Here is a 23,158-nt window from a genome sequence, read left to right on the forward strand (position 1 = left end):
TTTGGTGATTTTTTTTTTGTTGTAAAAATTACATTTTCAAATTGAAGTAATTAATAATGAAAATTTAAAACTGATGGCGAAAGTAAAATAAATTTACTTAACACATTAACCAAATCAAATTCTGAATTGATTTTGCTAATAAATGGCACCACTTTCTATTAGTTTTCTTTTCAATGGCAAGATATTTTTTTGGATATTCGAGAGTGTATATAAGATAAATTCTACTCTCGTATAAACCAATCAAAAAATTGTGCGATAGGTTCAACCGATAAGGTATTGACAATAATCAAATTTGTGACCTTTAAAAACGAAATTCATCTTCGACTCACTCGAGTACTTAACTCCACAAGCAAATATGTTGGATCAATTATAATTTGGAGAAGACCTATCATTCAACAAATCAAAATAACAAGAAGAGGAAGTGATGTTTAGCAGCTCAGCACTACTTCAAATGTTCATCCAGAAGATAGAGCTCGAAGCCATCTAACAGCACCATATGCGTTTGGAGTGCTGAAAACCATACCTAATCGCCCACTTTATACAAAAATATACACACACACACACAAGTGTTTGTCTTAACAGATGCAAAGATACATGCAAGCTAAGGCTAGAAAAAGGTGTTGAATATAATGCACTGAATTAGAGTTTTTGTATAGCCTCCAGCAAGAACGAGAACTTCTTTCATAACCCATAGGATGCGAGATTGTAGGGTCCTCAGCATTCGTCGCCCAAATTGAATAGTCAAGAAAACCTGTACGAAAGGCTTCAAGGTTGTAAAAGAATTATGAGGAATGGAAGCCAAGAGAAATTGACAAGTGCAGCTACCAAGTGTTTACCTGATTAATCAAAAAGGTAGAAAAAGTGCCTACTCAAGAGAATCCAGCTTTCTGCTCCTTCAGAGTACTTGCTAACCAGTCTAATCCCTCGTATAGCCCATCACCTTTAAGAGCACATGTCCCTTGTATATGCCATTTTCTATTTCTCAGATCATAGAGGCCAAGGCCTTCACAAACTTCCATAGGTGTCATTGCTCCTTTCTGGACAAATCAGAAGGATATAATCAAAGACTGACTAAACACAGCGATGCCCGGCAAATTACCCATCTGTTCAATTTTACAGATTAATGACTAGCTTTCACTTCAAAGGCAGCTGCTAATTACACACATGGAAAATCAATAGATAAACCACCCACTTTGAAGAGTCCGGGAATAACCATTTACCTGGACTACAGAGATGAAAAAACTAACTTAACTGCATGAAAGAGTGAACAGACAAAAACCCAAGGCTTGGCCTTCTTGAGCACTTGTATGCATATACATATGTATATAGTTACCATTACAAATGACTTTGAACCTGTGTGTGTATCACATGACTTACCAAGTCCTGTTTGTTAGCGAAAACCAAGATAACTGCATTAAGCATGAAAGGATCTCTGATGATGGTCTGCAAAAATTACAGCAGCACAGATGAAAGGGTAAGAACTTGGATCAGTAAGATATGAGTAATAACATTATCAAAGATACAACCTGAAACTCTTCTTTTGCCTTCCCGATTCTCTCTCGATCCAAAGAGTCAACAACATATATCTACATTAGTTAGAAACAAAAAATAAATAAATAAATAAATCTTTGAGACATTTAATGCATAAAAATATGAAGAAATACCAACTGATATTCAACAGAAAAATGCATAATCAGAATTGAAGCAGAAAAGCAGAAATAAAATAGTCCAATGATGTCTGACAACATTGAAAAAGTTACCAGTCCATCGGAATTGGTAAAGTAATGCCTCCAGAGGGGCCTTAGTTTCTCTTGACCACCAACATCCCACACAGTGAAAATAACATTCTTATACTGCACCTTTTCCACATTGAAACCTGTGTGTCAGCAGAATATAATTGTCAAATAGCTGTGGTCTGTACACATACCTACTTAGTAAGACACAATACCATCACAGCAATCATCCAATAATTTATTTATGCTTGCAACCAAAATGGGAGGTCTTCCCAAATCTTAAACACAACAGTTCTCATAAATTTTTTAAATTTTGACACTTCATTTTGAAAGTATGCCAGGACAGATCAAATTTAGGACCAAAATTGATAAAAATAACACAAGAGAAGACAGAAGACAGAAGACAGAAAGAACATAGTAAATACGGAGTAGAATTTTTATAGAACTGCAAAGTTGGCACTAATACAATCTAAAATGACCAACCTAATTCCTAGCAACATGATTCCCTCTTTCCCTTTTACAAAACCTATATTTCGTATATAAACTTACCAATGGTGGGAACTGTTGATAGAACTTCCCCTATGTGTAGTTTATACAATATAGTAGTTTTGCCAGCTGCATCGAGCCCAAGCATCACGACCTGTAGAAGCAAAATAATCAGAAACTCGCAATGGAGAAGGCAACTAGGAACCTATGAGAAAGACAGCTACAGTGCTCTCTCTTCACAGCTGCCGCACAAATACTAAACAATCTTATAATGTACAATCAGTGAATCAAATGCTGACACAAAAACTTACTACCACTTATGGTAAATGCAAACGATGGCTTAAATTAGGAACAGTAACAAGCAAGCAATTAAATAAATTACCAATGAGTCAATACAGCACACAGTGATATAGATACCTGCTAATAAACAACTACGGGAGAGATAAACAGTAATATTAAACGGGAGCTAATGAAGATGCAAACGAACTAATAATCAGAGGAGCTTATGAGTATGGTTTTACATACCCTCATCTCACTGTTGCCGAAGAAGGTATCGAAGAGTTTGCGGAAGGCTTGCCCCATAAGTCTATGTCTGTCTCTCTATACCTCCGTCTACGTTGCGAATCAAATGGAATTGCAGAGAGGAGTCGGCGATCGAAGAAAGAGAAGCTCAGCTATTACTGGAGTAGATGATCTGAATCAAAGAACAGAGTATATGAGTACGATTCAGAAGTGAGAGAGAGAGACAGAGAGCAGAGTACGTACATAGGCTTTCTTTAGGGAGAGAAAGGGTTGCGTCTTTCTTTATTTTCTGTTTCTAAACGAGTCTGCGTCTTTGATCTTTCTTTATTTTCCATTTCCTTTCAACGTTCTCATCTGGAGCCGCCGTGGCGGCTTTCATTTTTCAGTTCAAATCTCGCGACCATTCCGTACTTCCGTATGAAATTGAATAAAATCTAATTGGTGAATTGAATTTAATATGAAATTTGTACAGAGAAGTGATGTAACGAGGCTACGATCGAGCCATTCAGACGCACAACAATTAACCTTCTAATGTTACTTTTAGTCTTTTTGCAACAAACCAAAAAGTGAGAAAGAAGATTTCGGAAAAGAGATAAAGAAATTGAACTCAAGCACCAAAGCCCAATTCAAAAATATATATATATAAGCTGCTCTACAAATAAACAAAAATGATGGCTGCACAACCCGACAATTTTTGTATACAATACTCTCCTGTCTCAACCACTGGGGTTTCTGTAAAGGTCATTTCAACCATCCGTCCCAAACCTCAGAATTACAATACCACTAAAACCAGGAGCCGGATACAATAGCATGTTGTATTCACTAGATTAGAATCTAAGTAATCTACATTAGCCAGCTAATCCTCTTCCTTCGGTGGCCAAGTTGAGCCAGGAGATTGGAGATCCGTGAATCACAGCAACAAAGCAAGAACGTGAAAAACTGAGCAAAAAATACACGATCCTCCGGTTGTGACACAATAATCATCTCGAGGCAACCAGAACACTTGAGGACTATAAGACAAATGAAATTAGTCTAAGGAGCAAACACTTCCTGTTTTATAAATCCACCATCTCATCTTGTATCTCGTTGGGTGCAATTAGCCCTGGAATTGAAAGCATCCGTTGTCGATCCCTTTCTCTCTGAGCAGCAGCTTCTTCGGCATAAAGGTCCTTGTTGTCCTGCAAGAGGGAGGAGACAACAAAAATGGGATAAAACACTGCAGTAAACGAGCAACTTGGAAACTGAACACCAGAACAAGCTATCCTAGTTCCAATAAATAGGGTTTGAGTGAAAAGTAAAATCCAAAAACTAGAAAATTGCATTCAGTTAATCTAGACCATAATGGAACAACTACCTGGCTAACTGGTTTAATCCAAAAGCAATACCCTCTTCTCCAATATCCAAAGTATAAAATGAAAATAAGCTAAAAGAGCAAAAGGGTCCAAACCTGGGCTGAGAATTCCTTTGATTGAGCAATAAAGTCACGAATGTGATTCTTGAATACTGAAGGGTCATTTGTTGATTCAAAGAGTCCACTAACAAATTGGGTGACCTATACAATTTCTGAATGAGTAATGCCCAGGAATATCAACATGGAAATACAAAAATTAAGAAATTCTATACCTCTGATGCAGTCATGTTGGGGAAAGATGAACTCAGAAGTTTAATGGTGAACTCACGTACAAACATCGCATTATTGGGATAAGCATAAGGAACAGTTGCATCCCATAGCGGCTCAGTCAATGGACCTGACTCTACCTGAAGAGAATTCATGACAAAAATTATACATGTTTGCATAAAAAATAACCATTTGTATTTAAATGCCAAGAAGTTCCATACCAGGCAAAATAAATGCTGCAACACCAACACATGTAACTTAAAGCCAGGTTTATGAAAGGTATCTGTCAGAACAGCAAAAATTTCTTGTTCAATGGTCAAAAAGTAAGTCCGGTAGAACTGGTTACAGAATTCTGATGCCTGTCAGATAATTACAAATAGTTAGTCCACACTACAAACCTTATTAACACAAGAAAAGACAAAGAAACCGGACTTACTTGAAAGTTCTTGAGCATCTCCAGCAAGAGGAGAAGTCCAGTTTCGGCAATATTTCTTTCGGTGTGCCGAAAAGCCCAAATGATGGAATCCATCACAAGCTTCACTTGCTGATTCAAATCAGAAAGAGTATAACAGTAAAACATAATATTCAAAATTCTGGATTATGGCATTATGCAGCGGGTGAAGTATGACAAGAACTAAGAAGATGACCCACATGGTCCATCTACAGGTGTTAGTGGAGAAACAAACCTCAGTTGACAGCCGAATCAAAGCAGGAAAACAATGAGTAGCAATTGCACGAAGTAACGAAAAGAACTTGAGCCGATGTTCTGGATAGTCCTCAAAATTCTTTGTAATCATCTGATACACGACAAAGGTAAAAAAGATTAGTATACAGCATTCAGGCATATCTTATTTTGACTGGATATCATTTTGTAGTGTGAGCGCAACACCAGTGCAACAACCCTCTCACCCCCACCCCTCAAAAAAAAAAAAAAAGAAAAAAAAAAACCTCTCTATTCCACACCCCAAGTTGTGTGAAACATAATTTGATATAAGAATCCTATTAACCTCTAAAGTACACTGGAAAACAGCTTCAAATATGCGAGGAACATCATCTAGCATTGCACCCTTGTACCTGTGGAAGGTAAATGTCAGACACAAAAATAAATTTTACATAAATATAGCACAATACAGATCTTGAAAATTGAACTCTATTTACAAATTCAGAATGCTTCACTGAAGGGAGATGGAAATCATGATATCGCTGCTCCAAAGCAGATAAAACCATAGATCGTCATTACCATCTCTTTATTGGGGAAGGAGGAGGGGAGGTGTCAAGTAGCTTACTTGTTTATAATAGTGGCAAAAAGAGAGAGAACTTCAGATTCTCTGGCATCAGGAACATTTCGAGCATAATCACCCAGAACTGGGTCCATCATTGGGGGTACAAATTGCTTTCCAATATGTGGTTGACCTTCGGCCTTATCCAAGAAGGTATCAATAAGCTTTAAAGTTTCCCTCTTCACGGAACTGGAAGTAAACATAAAAAAGTAAGAATATGTATTTAAGACAAGAACTGAAGTTCTAAATAACAGAACCTACCGTAAAAGTTTAACAACGGATGTCCGAGAGGCAAACGGCCCTCCTTGTGCAATACTCACTGAGATAAGCTCACTATACATTCTGTTGCAAGAATTCACAGTTTCAGCAAATCACCATTAGTTACTTAAAAAAGAGCACTAGTTTCAATTATTTTGGGACTGAAAAGGGAGGGGAATATAATTCATAGTCTATTAGCAAGATGCATATGCATACAATCTACAAATAGTTTGTGTATTTATAAATGGGTATTAATTAAAAATTAAAAAGTAAAACAAATAGGCAGTAATGCACTTTGATTTTGTACCTGTACACATTAAGCATGTCCAAAAAGATTAGAGTAATCTGTGGCAAGAAGAATGTTCCAAGCGAGCTGGCAGCACTAGTATTTGTCTACAAGCAAATCATTAAAAGTAACCCCTCTTTTATATTGGACTTAATATTATAGCAGGTATACTCTAGCAGAAGTTGAAAAGAATGATATTAAAATTTAGACCTAAAGAATGAGCAATCACCATAATGCAACAGTAGAAGGAATTGACGACATTTTTAAATATATGGATACTTGTATGCGGACATGCATAGGTAACTCAAATGTACAATACAGAAGTCAATGGCTAGTATATGAATCGGATGGCATCTTCATTAACCAAAATCCCCCTCATATGACAATTGACAACCTAAAAACTATTAACAAAAATGAATATCAAAATATTCATAGGCAAAATTAGTTAAGGAAATACAAGCAACGTGCACACGGAGAGTAATTCACAAGAAAAACAACTGACTTCTAATCAAAAGATACACCATCCACAACAGAACTAATCAGAGTAATACAAGAGAAATGCAGTCATTAAACACCACAAATTGAAATAGATGAAAAGATACGTTAAAGTAGTACCTGTAATATATTAAGTACAGCCCTAATAACATCTTGATCTTTCAAAAAATCTACACTTTGCCGTGCCTGTCCTATAATCTCAGCCCATTTCTGCACAAGAAATTTGTTTGTAAGCATAAACTCATAATGACCTCTTAAGAATTGCATATACACCAAATGATATAAAAGTCAAGCTTTCTGAAACACGTCAGGATAGGTTCATGCCTGATTAGGAAGCTCCATCAACCTCTGCAAATATTCATCCCTCTTTTGAATATCAGATTCAGCTTGGATCATATGCCCAACCTAAGACGTTGCAGCAACAATAAGCACATTTAGAACAAATAACTTCATCTTAGAGGAAAAGGGGTGGATCATAAATTTAGAAATCGCATTCTTACAGATTCATAAAATGAATGAATCTGGTGTGGCTCTAAATCAACAATAGTTGTTGGGAGGCTCGTTAAGAGTTCTGATACAAATGGTTCATTCTCTCCAAGCTGAAAGCAATTACAGAAGCGGCTTATCAAAACCAGTTTCACTGTTATGTAAACATATTCTACAACAAATTGAAGTAAACACCAAACTTGCCTGAACAGTGACAAATTTACGTTTGCATTTTTGAACAATCTTCAGAAAAGTATCACAGGCCATATCCTACAGAATAAGACACAAGTAAAGATCCATTAAATTGCCGTAAGGCAAGTAAAGAAATATAAAATGAAACTATACATGCCATAAGTCCCCATTCACCTACATATACAAACCCAAAAAATGCAGGGAAGAAAGAAAATGACATTGGAAAGGGAGATAGAGTAGAACTATATTGAATGTGAAAAAGACCTGAACCCCAGGATGACTTTCGTGCATGAATTCAAACAGCTTGTTCACAACAGTCTTCAAGAACTTCCAATGAGCCCTCAAAAACCGTGGATATTGACCAACCACATACCTGCAGGTTAAAATTTAAGTTGCAAAGCAAACATAAACAAGCAAAAATTTTTAAATTACAAATAACCATCCTAACACATCTTTAATCACCAATTGCAGGCATAAATTGTTGTGCAAGAAATTAACAACAGAAATACAAACTATTGTAATTGAGTAAAATAATTGTAGTGGAGAGAGCCTCTTAAACTGATATATTCATACATTATATTACTCGCAATGACTGCTTTGTTGTCTTTCCCTTTGGTAATCTCACACAGATTTAGCAAATCTCGTATGACCATAACAAGAAATCTGTTTTCCTGGAAAATTGAAAGCAATCAAAAACATGTGTAAAATTCATTACAACAGTAAGCCTTCTGGACAAATCATTAATTACAAGGGAATCATCAAGAAGCAATCTTCCAAAAACAGTGATGAGAAATCAAAGGATATCATGGCATCAAAAAGCAGAAATAGATCAGTCAGTGCACATGTACCAAAAAATTACAAAATTTACCTGCTCCTCCACCATTGATCCAGATATGGATCCAATTGCCCAGCACAATGTATTGAGATTGTTCCATGACCAGTCCTCACCATCCAGTTGTTTGCTTAGCTTCTTCAACATCTGCAGCAACAGAACCGATCATATATATTAAGGAAGGACTAATCTACACGACTACACAAAGTTCAATCAATTGAGCAGTATAACAAAACCTGTTTTTCAGTATCTTCATGATCAAGATGTGAAAGGTAAATCAATGTTTCCCTCATGATCTGTAATTTTCAAATTAAAGACATTAGTAACCAATATAATATGTAAGAAACAACCACATTTTTTCAAAACAAAATAGAACCAAATTATTCTATTAAAGATAGGAACAACATATTTCAAGTAATGATGCCTTGTGAAGCATAAGAAAGTTGAATAAAAAACCCTAGGCAAATATTTTTAAGAAATGAAACCCAAAATGCAGAGGGAGCAGAACATTATTATTCCAAAGACCTTATATTGTACAAGAACATCGTTATCCTTCATGGTCTCGCGAACAATATTGCCATTTTCATCTTCTACAATAAGGACCTCTTCAGGCTTTGCCATGCGACATATCATTAGAAGCCTCAACTTAGACATTGGACCAGCAAAAAGTTGTCGCCTCTGCATAAGTTGTGCAGCCAGGCCATCAACCATACCAGGAAGCATTGGTACCTGCAGATTCAAAAATAAAAGGTCTGCCTTAAAGAAAAGAGTTCACTAAGATTTTACCCTTTCCTATTTTATGATGATCACTGGAAGTTCACATATTACACAGATCTTGCACGAGGTAAAGCAAAATATTACAGAGTACTTAATTATATAGTTGAAGGCATCAAGACATTAACTAAAACCGAGACCCATCCCAAATTCATGCACAGAGCCAACTTGCTAAATACCTGTAGTCCCATCAGACTTGCAGTCATTGCAGGATTATCTGCATTATGATGGGCTTCATACAGTTCCAGAACCAAAGAATTCCAATAGTCCAGGCAGACCTATTAAAACCAAACACTAGCAATGAGAGAGATGAGATGAATAGAATTCAAAGATAATATCGGAGGCCATACCTTGAACACTTCAGTGTCATCCACGTACGATATATTAATAAGATATTCAAGACCCATTAAGAGTGCATTTACAGTCTCCTGTGAAGTCTCGAGCACACGTATATGAGACTGAGAGAGAGAGAGAGAGAGAAAGGGGGGGGGGGGGAAGTCAATATCAGTAGAGATCCCAACCAAATTTCTGTAAAGGAAACTTTTCTTATAGACCAGGTAGTTAAAATTGAAGAACTGACAATTTGTATTTTCCATAAATCATATTCCCCAAATACCAGACTCCAGGATGCAGACTGACATTCAATAAGCTAGTAAACCTTAAGATCCCTCCAACAAAAAAGTTTCAAGACTTGGAACATCAAAAAGAAACTTAAAGAGAACTTCTTCACCAGACAAGACAGAGGCAAGGATATAAAATTTTTAGGGACAAAATAAATAAAACAAACAGGTGTTAAAAATTATGGTTCAATTTGCATCGTAGTTCTTTTATTTCGTTTCTTGTTTCCTGTTTCCTTGCACTGGTTATGTTTCAATTTTTAGACAGTTCTTTTCTAATAGTCCAGGTAGTTAAAATTGAAGAACAGACAATTTGTATTTTCCATAAATCATATTCCCCAAATACCAGACTCCAGGATGCAGACTGACATTCAATTAGATAGTAAACCTTAAGCTCCCTCCAACAAAAAAGTTTTAAGACTTGGAACATCAAAAAGAAACTTAAAGAGAACTTCTTCACCAGACAAGACAGAGGCAAGGATATAAATTTTTTAGGGACAAAGTAAATAAAACAAACAGGTGTTAAAATTTATGGTTCAATTTGCATCGTAGTTCTTTTATTTCCTTTCTTGTTTCCTGTTTTCTTGCACTGGTTATGTTTCAATTTTTAGGCAGAGTTCTTTTCAGATGGAGGTACAAGTTCCAATAATAGGAAGAGGTTTAGCTTCAAACTCTCTGCCAAGGGGAAAAAACACTTGCCTTAAAGAATGAGGTGAAAAACAATGCCAAATTTTGAATAAATGCCTGAAAAAGGACAAAATAGAGTTGTCAGTCAATATGTTAATATTATAAGTTAAGAACCAAACCATGCCACAAATCTAACAATAACCTGCTCGTCATTGTTGCCATGTGCATAAGCCTCAGGAATATTTGTATTGGGTGGAAGAATGTTCTAAAGGGACAACAAAGGTTATAGTAGTTATCAGTAAACGAAATAACCAGACAGATTATGTACAGCTACTACATGCAAAATGCTTTGCCTGATCCAATGATTAATGGAAATATACTAATCAGGTTCAATCTAGCAATAAAACACTATATTCATTAACCTGCAGTTGAGCCATGAATATAGTGTACATCTTCACATATTGCGCATTGTAAAAATCTCCAAAATTGAGGGCAGCAACCTGTTGTTATATCAGCAGTTTACATAATAAATGATCAGAGAAGTTTAGGATGAAATCAAAAGTCAAAACACTTATATGACATGAGATACCTCCGTCAAGCACTGAAGAGTAAGATTGCGATATGCAGGGAGAGGAAAAAATTTAAGCAGTGTTTCCAGCTGTAAAGTCAATGGAAAAATCAGTCTACAAATCAATTTGCATCAAATATTTTTTTTTTTAAATCCAAAATGACGCAATGTTTAATTCTATTCCACAAGACAAACAAAAATAATAATTAAATCACAAGAATGGCATACCAATGGAGATTCAAAAATGTAACCCAAAGGAATCCATGAGAGAAAAGCATGTAAAGTGGCAAGAGTAGCCCTGATAAGCTCAGTTCTTTGAGATGCTGATAGCACATATAAGCATAGCTCATGAATGAGTTGAAACTCACTGTTGACAAAGAAAGAAAGCCTTTTAGTGATATTTCTGAAATTAATATAATAGAAATAAATACAACAAATAAAATCTAGCAAATGAGCAAGCAAATATAAATCAAAGGCCCATTAACTACTATCACTAAAAGGATAACTTGAAGTACTGAAACTAAGAAAGATTTTAGGCACTTCAATAATAAAACAGCAACATTCCTAAGCTGCCAAATCTTTTTGGATCATACTCAATAAGGAGATTTTATAGGTGCAGTAAAACCTCTCTCCCATGATCATATAGAATAAATACCAGCAGAATAAACTAGGAACATTTCCAAACTGTGAAATTACTTTTTAGATTTTACTCGAGAAAGGTTTTATGCAGCATGATGTCACATTGTCACCTCACCTCTAGGATCATATAGATCAGATGTACCTAGGTTACAACCCAATATATCAAAATATGATTTAATCAAGTATTAGAGGGGGGCTGGGGGGCATACAAAGAACTTTTAGTCAGAGATAAATCTTTTCAACAATTCAAAATACCACTAGCTCTCAGAAATTTTAATACCTGTTTAGTGATTGCTTAAGTTCTTTGATCTTCAGTTGTGTCATTTCACCTCTTGAGAAATCAAATACCTCCTCACTGAGAAGCTAATTAAACAAAAGAGAAAGCTCAGTGATCATGTAGACTAGCTTTTATATTTTCCAGAATGAGTAAGAGAAGTTTTACCTTCAATATAGCCATGCAATTTTCACAAATGGTTTCACTCGTCCTGGCTGCTGCAACTAAATCAGGAATGAAGTTTTTCCATCTGGCTGGCCATTCATGTTTCAAGATCTATACTTATGAACAAAATTACTTTAATAAATAAACACGCAATTTACCAGAGTCTTGTTGCAGATGCATGTGTATAGCAAAATTTGTATAAGATTTACAAGGGGAAATTAGCACAGAATACCTGAACCAATATAATATTTAATTTGTTCACGTATAACCTCTCCCTTCGAAGAGTTGCTTCATCGCTAGAAAGCTGTGATAGAACAAGGAAATAAGAGTTAAAACCTTTGGAAAGAAAGGGGGAAGAAAAAAAAAAAAAAAAAAAAAAAGAAGAAGAAGAAGAAGAAGAAGAAGAAATGATGGGTGGCCAAATTTTATGTTAAAAGAAGAGAAAGAAATCTGATCACAAAAATGTATTTTACCTTCACAATGAGGTCAGATATGTAGTTTTTCATCCCATCACGTTCCTCAGTGGGCAAAGCATTCCATTTATACTTGATGACACCTTCTAGAACCTGTTTGGGTCAGGCAGTCACAGCACAGCAAAATGCAAATGATCCAACAATCAGTTCCACCAACACATTCTTAAAGAGTAGAAACTACATGCTCCAACCATCAATTTCACCAATACATCTTAAGAATAGAAACTATGAAATGAAACATTTGAATCCCCAAGAGAAGCATGTGAGAAGCAATGCAATCAAATTAAATACTACTCCGTACTAATTATCATGGTAATGTTTAAACCCAAGATAAAACATATGGAAAGGGCATTCATCAAAGAGATCATTCAAATTATGAATTAAATCTCTAGAATACAAACATACTTCACCAAAAGTTCTTTTGCCACTTTGTTAGACTGGGTCTTCTCAGCTACATATTATTTAGGTACATTGGAAACAAAATATAAAAGTACGATGTACACGTTATAGGCATGCTAATAGAGCATATATTCTTACTAAACTACAGTGTCATAGTTTCAGCAATCAAATTATAAAAAATTTAAAATTACATCCAAATTGCACATGTTATTCATATTCACATACTCTTTAAACACACCTGCAATGAAAAAAATTTGGTGTTCAGATTCTGTGTGCTAGATAGAATGCGAACCACTTGAAGCCACATATCTGGGTTATTTTGTAAATCACGCAAGATATGGTCGGCAGCAGCCCTCTGCAAAACAACATAGCAATATAAGCAGAGTAATCAAAATAGTTCAATCGGGGAAAAAAACACTAATATGAGGGCAAATCAAAGCAAATGTGCATAAAGCGGCAGAACATATTAATTAAAAGTATGAATCAAGCCTTTCATCTTGTGCAATGTCTGCAGGTTTTGATGGCAGACAATCTTGGTATTATATAATCTTTGGAAACACAAACTCATGTATTGAATAAGCATCACTAAGTTGGGGTAAATCATATTGGGCCAACAACAATAAGTGTTATACACAAATATTTCATAAATTATTTAATAGTTATAAAAAATAATAATAATAATAGAAGCAACGCTTACAACCAAATCAAATAACAAAATAAAATCCTATCTAGTAAGATGAGAAAATGAGGCTAGCAAATATAACACTACAATCACATTCATTGACTTGAATAGCACAAACATTCACTCTAATTTCAATTTTTAAGCTGCTTTGCTAATTAAGGCACCTCAAAGGATCCTCCCTTCTTCCCCACCCCCTTGAAAACACCCAAATCAGTTAAGCTCAGCAAACTTAAGGCACCTAGTTTGTTGTAATTTAGCAACATCAGAAAGCTGCACAAAATTATGACATCCAGCTAACTTCGTAGTTGGTAGGGTTACAATTCAGGACAGCAGACAAACCTTTGAAAATAAGGACTTGGTGAATGATGTCAGAACCTAAGGGCTCACATAACTTGATAGCAAAATCCAAAAATATCACAGGGCCATTTACAAAATAAGTAATAATTTATTACTGCATTATTATATATTATATCCATTTTAACAGAGTATCAGTGAAACTTTTTGGGATAAAATTATAGAATTTCAATTATTGCTATATATAAAGTCATTTTTTTTAGAATTGTTTGATCCTCTAATCCCAACACATGAGTGCACTAATCTCCTCACATTTTCTAGCCTCTATTATTTTCCTTTTTACAAGGAAATTTTGATATATTCCTTTATTGCTGTCTGTTTAAAATAGGAAAGCCCAGAGTTTTTAGGTGCAGTTTTTTTGGGGTGTTTGGAATGTTTGGATGGTTTCTTGACTTTCTTCAACTCAGCACCTACATCTCATACTCAGAATTTAGATCATAAACAACGGTTACTAAGGCAATGAAATGTATATTTGCATCCAAAATAAATAAATAAATAAAAGAGGCATAAGAAATCCCGAATGCCTTATGCTTCTTCAATACCCTTCCTTAGAGGTTCTGCTAATAATATCATTACTTATCAAACCAAGTACTAAACCTCCTTTCACCAGTTCAGCATATTTGAACGCGAAACCATACAAATCCAGACAACACAAAAAAAAACTCATTCAATTGAACCAAAATCCAATTAATTAGCCAAAATTATATCCGCGTACTAGGTAAAACCCAATAAATTTGAAAAATGCAATAAATGAAAAAGTACAGAAAAAAACTCGAAGAGAGGGAATGAGATACAGAGACGGTATGATAATCACCTCCTCCTTAGATCCAGTGCCATAGAAAGCATTAACAGTAGCGTCAAGCAAGGCCACGTCGATTGGCTGACTCAAATCCCTAAGCTTCTCCGCCGCCATGGGAGGATCAGAGAGTGATAAACCCTTTAGAGAACCGAAGGTCCACTTCAAGCAAACCCTAGAAAGCGTACGGAAGACGATACAGTCGTTGGAAGAACAGTCCACTCCTCGAGTATAAATAGTGAGGTGTAGAAGAAGCAGTTATAGAAAGGATAGGAAAGATAGCTTCAAAATGAAGCAGAAGAGTTTAGTGAGAGAGAACGAAACTTTGAAATTGGTTATAGCCCTTCCCTCCTCTTTTATATAGAGAGAGAGAGAGCGAGCGAATGACGTTTTTTTTTTTTTAATAGTAAACCTAAATAAATTGAAAATCGGGTCCGGACCGGTGTGTCCCGCTGGCTCCATAGGGCTAAGGCGAATGAGAATAGGGGAAAATTAGGCCCGCGTCTAAATCTTTTTGTTTTTTTTTTTTTATGGTCCGGATCTACCGCATTAGCTCGAAGCGTCCAGGGGAATCATCACTTGTGGGAATTAAACTCAAATTCACTTGGCCACTTGCCACTTGAGCTATCCCATTGAATTCTATACACGCTTCTTTATAGTAAAAATACTATAGGCTACCGCTCCTAAAATTGAATAATCCATGGAGATGCGCACAGCTAGGGATGGCAGCGGGGCAGGGCCGGGGAATAGGGTCCCCGTCCCCGTCCCCGAAATCCCTCCCCATCCCTGCGGATTATTTTTTGAATTATGTCAATTTAAAAAAAAACTAATATTATGAAAAAAAAAAAAAAAAAAAAAACTAACCATTGAATCCTTAAAGAAAGTCCAAATTCAACATACATAGATTAATAAAATTAAAATATCCAAACTCTAAAATTACTACAAATATCAAAGTTTCAAACTTTCAAACAAAACTACATAATCATAAAATGCCCAAACACTTTAAATTGTTTCAAACTCATTCAAAGTTCAAAGTCCAAATATAAGTACATAACAATACAAATGAACTTCTAAACTTTTAATTTCTTATATACTTTGTATATATAGAATATATAATACGAAGTATATAATATATAATATAATAATATACGGGGAATCGGGGAATCGGGATCGGGGCGGGGAATACCCTCCCTATCCCCGTCCCAGACGAATATTACGAATTTCTCCCCACCCCTGCTCCCATTCCCCGAACTCGCCCCCGTCGGAACGAGGATCGATTTTCCCCGTCGGGAGCAGGTTGAATTGACATTCCTAACGCACACCCCCTAATAAATTTGTTCACATTTTCTTGATAGCACAGGAGAATATATATTACCACAAGAACACAAAGCATTGTACAGTACAAAATCAAGCACTAACCACTAACCCACTATGAAACAGCCCCTTACCCACCGACTGACTAGCCAACAAAAAAAAAAAAAAAAAAAAGAGACAACCCCTTACCTCGAACCGGATGGACGGCCTCAGCAGACCAGCAAAGAAACTGCAACGGCGATGGGTGGGGGGCGGCGTATCACGATGAGGCAATGCCTGACGTTGGTGAATCGTGACAGCGAATACTGCAAAATAATGTAAGTTACATCACCGCATTCTCAAAATTCCGTTTCAATACCAACAATAGGTATAGTGTCATTTTCACATACAAATATTTCATATATTATTATTTTTTTTGAAATAAATATTTCATATATTATTAACAACTTGAAATGCAATTAGTATTGGTGATAACATCATTTTGAACAACTTAACTGTGTAAATGACAAATGTGAGCATATATTGTACAATGCAGTGATTAAAAACAAGTCATCATTGTTATTTCGTTTATCGAAGATTATTAAATAAAGTGATATTTGTTTATATTGATAATCATCATTGATTATTATTTGACTAATGCAATTGTGTTAGTAAAAGTATGATCTATATAAATGATCGCAAGTTAAATTAACGTTGTGCAAACAAATAATTGATTTTTCATTTGACATTCAGTACTCTCACAATAAGATTAATTTAAAATTTATTTTAAATTGCACGTTCATATACTCTTACTAAAAATAAGTTAAAAAAAAAAAAGCTGTTTATACATTAAAAAAAATGAATTATTAACCTTACAGTTCTATACAATTGTAGGGGGTATCGACTTATGGTGTGCGAATTTGACCCAATAATTTGTAGCTATTAAGGAGGACTTTCCGAATACCTGTTAACCTGAAATAGAGATAATCATAGAAAATGTGAAATATTGTCTATCAAGGTGTGGGCCATGAGGCGAAGCACATTATATTGATGGGATTATAGGTCCAAACGGGAGAAAAAAGATAAATATGACACCAAGATAATGCGAGCAAATTGTTCAAAGGTAGTTGGATGGTAGTGATAAAGATTGTCCATGGCTAAGATAAATATGACACCAAGATAATGCGAGCAAATTGTTCAAAGGTAGTTGGATGGTAGTGACAAAGATTGTCCATGGCTAATTTGTCTGCGAAAGAATACAAAAGTGCCCCCATTTATACAAATAGTAATGTTTTATTGTAATAGAGACAATCAATTCATATCGAGAATAATGAAATTAGATGAGTCAATTCCTTTTTTGGTCCTAGACTTATGGTGGCAAAGACAATTTTAGTCCTCCATAAAAAAATTAGACAATTTGTGGACACACTTATTTTGACGAGGACAATTTTGGTCCTCCGTCTGTATTCCCCGTTAGATGGCCATTTGAGAGGGGGCAAATGTGTCATTTCACGAAAAAACATTAACTTTATATATATATATATATATATATATATATATATATATATATATATATATATATATATATATATATATATTTTAATTTGGCCATTGCTACGACTTACGGGGACACTTTTAGACATAGGGCACATTGGGGGGAAAAGTTGATTAGGTTTGAGATTTCATAACTGGTCTTGGATTTTGATTTCTTCTTCAAGATTTCACTAGTTTGAGTTTTCCCAGCCCCGCCATGGATTCTCAGTTCAAGGATTGAAGGTGAAGGGGAAGCAAAACCCATTCCCGAACAAGAAGTTTCTTGTTTTTCTTCGATATCGAGGGGCTTGGTTTTAGATGTGGGGTGTGGGGATTCGTGGGATAACATTGAGATCGGGTCACCAGTGGTGAAGAGATATTTGGGCGACGAGGAAGAGAGGTGGCACATGTGGTACCACGGGAGGTTTGGGAAGAACCCGGAATCGGAATCGATCGGATTAGCGGTTTTGAGAAATGTAATTCACTGGGAAAGAGGCGTTGTGGGCGTGGAATCAAGCGGAGATGTGGGATTGGTGACGAGTCACAGCCAAGATTGGTGGGGATTTGATACACAAAGCGTAATCCCTAGCGAGGTTTCCATCATGTCTAGCGCCAAACTCAGGGCAAACAGCGACGTTGTTTTATGGCTCTACTACATCGGTTTCAGCAACGAAAAAGTGGAATTCCCACACAAGTTCTGTCTGGGTTTCCCATTAGAAAACCCAGAAAGGGCCTGCTCCAAATCCTCCAATTGTTTAAGTCACTCCTAGGCCTAGCAATGAGGTGAGAAACAAGAGGGATGGGGAGTATGTTATGGGGTATGAGGGGGTGGAGGAGGGTGAATAACAGCAGGCCTGTGTTGGAGCATTGTGAAGAAGAAAATGGATGGATAATGGAGGTGAAGATTGCCAATGGAGGCTTTATTACAGAGGAGTTGGCAGAGGTGGAAGGACTGGATTGGATTAGCAGTGTATGATGGTACTGATTTTCAAAGAGTTGAGGAAGTACTGAAATGACACATTTACCCCCCTCTCAAACGGCGATCTAACGGGAAATACAAACGGAGGATCAAAATTGTCCTCGTCAAAATAAGTGTGTCCACAAATTGTCTGATTTTTTTATGGAGGACTAAAATTGTCTTTGACACTATAAGTCTATGACCAAAAAAGGAATTGACTCAAATTAGATTTATTTGAATATACTATTGCTCCATAGTTGTAACGTTTTGTAAGCGTTTATACTGTTAAGAAATACAACTACAAAAACCATTGGAGCATTCATAACAAGTCATTTTCCCAATTGTTGAAGCAAACAAGTTAATATGGATGAGAGAGACAATGAATGAGAAAAAATAATTTTCTCCAATAATGATAATCTGGGTTTGTGCACAATGTTTGAGAATTGTTTGTTTATAAAAAGGATGGTGGGTAATATAAGTTGTGTTTGGCACACAAATCATGGTTAACGGGCATGTCATCACTGCTTCACGACTTTCTTTACTAGTTTTTTATGTATATTTTTTGATTGACTTAACAAAAAATTCACATATGAATTTTGCTAATGTGATTGCTTTGACCCTCTCTATTTCATGGTTTCTCAATTACCATTGTCATTGGATTTGAGGTATAGTCAGGCATCTAGTCTAGATTTATAATCTGATAAAAATTGAGCAAATTCTATTTATGAATGAAAGTAAATCGCAAAGTCTTTCCCATCTAAATTTCACCTTTTAAGTTGTAATTAATTTGATCACAAAGAGTTGCATGCAGGTTGATTATTATCTTTTCGGGGCCGCTTCCGTATATCACGGCAACACTTGACTGATGAAAATCAGTCAATTCACTTTACGGCTATTGCCGATTTGCCGGTGTGGTCCTTGTGCAATGTGGAGCGTGCAAATGTGCAACAGAAAGAAATACTCCGTACTAAGTTATCCGTTTTGGGCCTTTAAAGTAAAGCTACATGCGGCCCACCTTATCTTTTCGGGAGAACTTAAACGCCCATGGGCCGCAATGCGGCCCACCTCATATATCACGGCAAGAGTTAAATGATGAAGACCGTAAGTCAACCGACCACTTGCCAGTATGGCGCGTGCAGCTAACCGCTATCCGTGGCTATAACGCTTTAAAAAAAACCCCTCGCAGGCACAAGCAAAACCGCAAAAGCCCAAAATTGAGCTTCCATTTCTGCAACTCAAAACTGAAAACTGCTAGGCGAAAAACATTCAGAGCAAAATGAACATTTTCCGGTTAGCCGGCGACATGACCCACCTCCTCAGCATCATAGTGCTCCTCCTCAAAATTCGTACTACGAAATCCTGCGCAGGTACGTATATTTCACTCTTCCTATTTTCAATTTTTCTGGTGTTTTGCTTTTCTTTCTTCGTTTATTTACGTGTTTAGGAGCGAAATTATTGAAATGATCAAAATCGTAGACGATTAATTTCAAAATCGGTTATGGATATTTGCAAAAAAAATAAAGGTGGCTAGTATATAGTTGTCAATTTGCTGTGCAAGATCAGTAGTGCTCTTAGAAGTTCGTATTAGATAGTCTGATTTGATTATGAGATGTGAATGTAGCCAAAGAGGTCTAAAGGCAGAATAGTAATGAGTAGTTAGATGATTTCGAGAGTGTTGCTGTGAAATCTTGAAATGCGAGAGTGCACGGTGCAGACTGGTATATTGTGATGGGAATTGTGGTTATAGTAAAACTAATCCATGATTTATTACCCTGTACTTGCATGCATGATCGTTTGTGCATAGATCCTGTTGCTGAGAGCTTGATACTGGCAAGATTCTATATATGTCTAAAAGGAATTTATATTAACTGCGTAATAATTGGCTATATACAATGTAAGGCATTGCAATGTGTCACTATCAGGAAGTTCAGCTCTATGAATTAACTAATACTGTGATAATTTTTATAAACAACTCCTTCAAACAACAGGAACTCATACAAACTTCAGAAGAAGGGGTTTTAACCATTTTTATCATTAATATGGTATATTTATAAAATTTTAAGAACTTTTATTTGCAGCATTTCTCCATCATTTGTTTTCTGTCGTTTATTTCCATTTAAAAAAATTGTGCTAATGTTTTGAATTTAGGATTTGGACTCTTTGATCTGTGAAATGTCTCTTGTTTGTTTCAGGGATTTCATTGAAGACTCAAGAACTTTATGTTATAGTCTTTCTCACTCGATACCTGGACTTGTTTACCAGATTTCACTCTTTCTACAACACTATAATGAAACTAGTCTTTATTGGAACCTCACTCAGTATAGTTTGGTACATGAAGTTCCATAAAGTAGTCAAGCAAACATACAGCAAGGATCAAGATAATTTCCGACACTATTTTTTTATTGTACCATGTTTCCTATTGGCACTTTTGGTTAACCATGAATTCACTGTGATGGAGGTAAGTGCTGTTGATACCTTAGCTCAATATATCTTAGTTTATCTTATTCTTTTTTCCTGTTGGGAATGGCGTCTGACTTGTGAGTTGTGAGGCTTGAATCTGCGGATCCAAGCTATTTTGGTATGATAATAGAGGCATGTGCTATTGATACCTCAGTTGCCCAATATATTTAATTTTATCTGCTACTTTTCCTTTTGGTAGGGGTGTGTGACTTGTGGGGCTTGAGTCTATGCTCCAAGCCATTTTGGGACAATGCTAGAGAACCTCATAGTCAGTAGGATGAAAATAAGATTACTGATGGAGAGATTTGAAAAGAGACACTTGCTATTTATTCTACCAAGGTCTTCTGTGGAGAAGTAATAGTTTTTTATTTGCTAAGTGCTCTTGATCCTTTTTACTTGGATTCAGGTCTTCATTCTTTAATATGTTTGGGATAGGAACAAGCAGTGGTTGGAGGGTGTAAGTGTCAGGAGGAAGCTTAGTTGTGTATATCCTGTTACCATTTGTGGGCAATCATTTGTGTCAGGAAAATCATTGATACATATTCCATATTTCCATTATTACTCATTTACTCTGTAGTTTTCTATGGACACTGCCTGAAATCTGACTTCTTCTTTCAGTTACTTTGGACTTTCTCCCTGTATGTTGAAGCAATAGCAATTCTACCTCAGTTGATATTACTGCAACGATCAAAGAACATTGACAACTTGACTGGAAAATATATATTTCTTCTTGGGTACGACATCATTCATACTATAGATTTGTTCCCCCCACCCCCACCCCCACACAATTAGTAGACTTTAAGATAAACATTATTGGGCACTACAGAATACAAACCTGATGACACTTATCTAAGCTTAATGTGTTTTCACTTCTTTAATCTTTAGCTTGGCCACTGATCATTCACATAGCTCAGATAAAATCACATGTACTTTTACTAGGTTGACATATAGTAGTTCTATTTTTTGTTGTCTGTTCCTGTTAATTATGATTGAATGTCTGACAGTTTTTTTTTTTTTTTTTCCGGGTTTCAGTTCTTACCGGGCTTTTTACATCATCAATTGGATCTATCGTTTCTTTCTGGAAAATCATCAATACCACTGGATCCGTGAGTCACATTCTCTTCTTTCCAACATTGTGTTTTTTATTTTTGTTTTTATCTGCAAACTTTTTTCCTCAATTTGTCTTAACTTCACTGATTTTATTTATTTATTTTTTGCCGAACATAGCTTGGATTTCTGGCTTTGTTCAGACTGCTCTTTATGCTGACTTCTTCTACTATTACATAAAGAGGTATGTTCTCCCTCGTCCCATTCCAGTTTCCGCCTCCCTTTCTTCTTGTTTTTTTTTTAAACACAAATTTAAAAAATCCCAAATAAAAGGTGGGAAAAAATAAGTAAAGGGCCTTTGTTGGATAAGGCACTCTTTGTCTCTTTGCTTCAAGCCTTTTATGGAAGTGTGAACACTGGGCATGATGAGCTTGAGTTAGACCCTTGACCACTTAAATGCGTTATGGTTTCTACATTGATCTATACTAATGACTGGCCAATTTTCTGTACTAAAATGCATTATGGTTTCTACATTGATGTATACCAACAACTTGCCATTTTCTGTCTTCAGCTGGAAGAGCAATGAAAGCCTCAAGCTTCCTGGCTGACTTGTACATTTATCAGTTTGGGTTACGATGAAAGGGAAAAAGGCTGTTCTGCATAGATTAGAGCGTTAAAAATCTTCAAGTTTTTGTATCTTCATAGGCTAACTATCCACTCCTCACCCCCTATGCCTTCCCTTTATGGTATCAGCAAGCCACAACTTAGCATAATTGCTTTGTTCTATTTTTCAGTTACCAGTGTACTACAGTTCTACCATGTGTCTTGAATTAGTTGAATCTAATCAAATCATGCCTGTCCACATATACTTGATGGTGACTAAGAACGGCCAAATCTTAGAATTGAAATATGTGAATTGCAGTTTACAACTTTACATCAGTAGTGCATAAAATATCAGCACTAAAAATAGATAATGTGCATTTGGTTATTTTCTTGCTCGGTGTGTTTGTGTGTGTATATATATATTCCAGAAAATTATGATTATGTAGAAAGCTGAAGGTCCATTGAAACTCAAGCCTTATAGTTCTCACATCCCTACTATAAACCCTCTATCTTTCGCTAGCAGCTATCCTTACCAGGAGAGAGATAGAATCCCATGTCACTAGGACTCTAGGAGAAAACACTCTCCAAGACCAACGCTACGCTATTATGCACCAGAACTCTTAACTCTTAAGGGTGAGTTTTCACATTTTAGACACGTTTTTTTAAAAAAAAACTAATTAAGAAACTTTATAAAATGTTTCAGGGTCA

General features: G+C 35.9%; 3 protein-coding genes across 4 annotated transcripts; 1 reads left to right on the forward strand and 2 right to left on the reverse strand.

Moving 5' to 3' along the window:
- Positions 1-337: 337 nt before the first annotated feature.
- Positions 338-3,220, reverse strand: LOC116018748 (ADP-ribosylation factor 2-like). Of its 2 annotated transcripts, none has more exons than XM_031258724.1 (8): positions 2,985-3,220; positions 2,745-2,913; positions 2,283-2,373; positions 1,761-1,876; positions 1,527-1,586; positions 1,378-1,443; positions 837-1,037; positions 338-751 (listed from the first exon to the last, which is right to left on the reverse strand). In XM_031258724.1, exons 2-7 carry the CDS (start codon positions 2,799-2,801, stop codon positions 870-872), a joined length of 558 nt encoding a protein of 185 aa, XP_031114584.1. In that variant the 5' UTR covers positions 2,802-2,913; positions 2,985-3,220; the 3' UTR covers positions 338-751; positions 837-869. The 2 variants fall into 2 exon arrangements, with proteins under 2 accessions (XP_031114584.1, XP_031114585.1); XM_031258725.1 differs by having other exon boundaries at positions 338-763.
- Positions 3,221-3,365: 145 nt separating this feature from the next.
- LOC116018747 (protein EXPORTIN 1A-like) lies at positions 3,366-14,888 on the reverse strand. Its single transcript, XM_031258723.1, has 32 exons — positions 14,575-14,888; positions 12,963-13,079; positions 12,326-12,418; positions 12,085-12,156; positions 11,856-11,963; positions 11,694-11,776; positions 11,003-11,141; positions 10,796-10,864; positions 10,629-10,706; positions 10,409-10,471; positions 10,279-10,323; positions 9,313-9,420; positions 9,142-9,240; positions 8,714-8,917; positions 8,425-8,484; positions 8,225-8,335; positions 7,930-8,027; positions 7,621-7,729; positions 7,369-7,434; positions 7,179-7,277; positions 7,003-7,083; positions 6,799-6,888; positions 6,205-6,290; positions 5,901-5,981; positions 5,646-5,828; positions 5,367-5,433; positions 5,046-5,156; positions 4,796-4,903; positions 4,581-4,718; positions 4,365-4,499; positions 4,189-4,293; positions 3,366-3,919 (listed from the first exon to the last, which is right to left on the reverse strand). Exons 1-32 carry the CDS (start codon positions 14,671-14,673, stop codon positions 3,797-3,799), a joined length of 3,228 nt encoding a protein of 1,075 aa, XP_031114583.1. The 5' UTR covers positions 14,674-14,888; the 3' UTR covers positions 3,366-3,796.
- A 4,645-nt stretch (positions 14,889-19,533) lies between these two features.
- On the forward strand, positions 19,534-22,781 carry LOC116018873 (ER lumen protein-retaining receptor-like). The gene is made up of 6 exons (XM_031258891.1): positions 19,534-19,707; positions 20,533-20,798; positions 21,419-21,534; positions 21,833-21,906; positions 22,028-22,091; positions 22,419-22,781. The coding sequence occupies exons 1-6, from the start codon at positions 19,617-19,619 to the stop codon at positions 22,453-22,455; spliced, it is 648 nt and encodes a 215-aa protein (XP_031114751.1). The 5' UTR covers positions 19,534-19,616; the 3' UTR covers positions 22,456-22,781.
- Positions 22,782-23,158: the final 377 nt, after the last annotated feature.

Source organism: Ipomoea triloba, chromosome 5, assembly GCF_003576645.1.
Source record: "Ipomoea triloba cultivar NCNSP0323 chromosome 5, ASM357664v1".
Classification (NCBI taxonomy): Eukaryota; Viridiplantae; Streptophyta; class Magnoliopsida; order Solanales; family Convolvulaceae; genus Ipomoea; species Ipomoea triloba.

Bases quoted from the DNA above. Each gene is read 5' to 3' on its own strand.
- LOC116018748 (XM_031258724.1), bottom strand. From the start codon at position 2,801: ATGGGGCAAGCCTTCCGCAAACTCTTCGATACCTTCTTCGGCAACAGT. The intron at 2,374-2,744 runs GTATGTAAAACC...TTGCTTCTACAG, and splicing joins TCGGCAACAGTGAGATGAGG to GTCGTGATGCTTGGGCTCGA. The intron at 1,587-1,760 runs GTAACTTTTTCA...TAACTAATGTAG, and splicing joins TTACCAATTCCGATGGACTG to ATATATGTTGTTGACTCTTT.
- LOC116018747 (XM_031258723.1), bottom strand. From the start codon at position 14,673: ATGGCGGCGGAGAAGCTTAGGGATTTGAGTCAGCCAATCGACGTGGCC. The intron at 11,964-12,084 runs GTATTCTGTGCT...TCATAAGTATAG, and splicing joins TAAATATTATATTGGTTCAG to ATCTTGAAACATGAATGGCC. The intron at 7,435-7,620 runs GTCTTTTTCACA...CTTATTCTGTAG, and splicing joins AAAGTCATCCTGGGGTTCAG to GATATGGCCTGTGATACTTT.
- LOC116018873 (XM_031258891.1), top strand. From the start codon at position 19,617: ATGAACATTTTCCGGTTAGCCGGCGACATGACCCACCTCCTCAGCATC. The intron at 19,708-20,532 runs GTACGTATATTT...TGTTTGTTTCAG, and splicing joins TACTACGAAATCCTGCGCAG to GGATTTCATTGAAGACTCAA. The intron at 21,535-21,832 runs GTACGACATCAT...TCCGGGTTTCAG, and splicing joins AAATATATATTTCTTCTTGG to TTCTTACCGGGCTTTTTACA.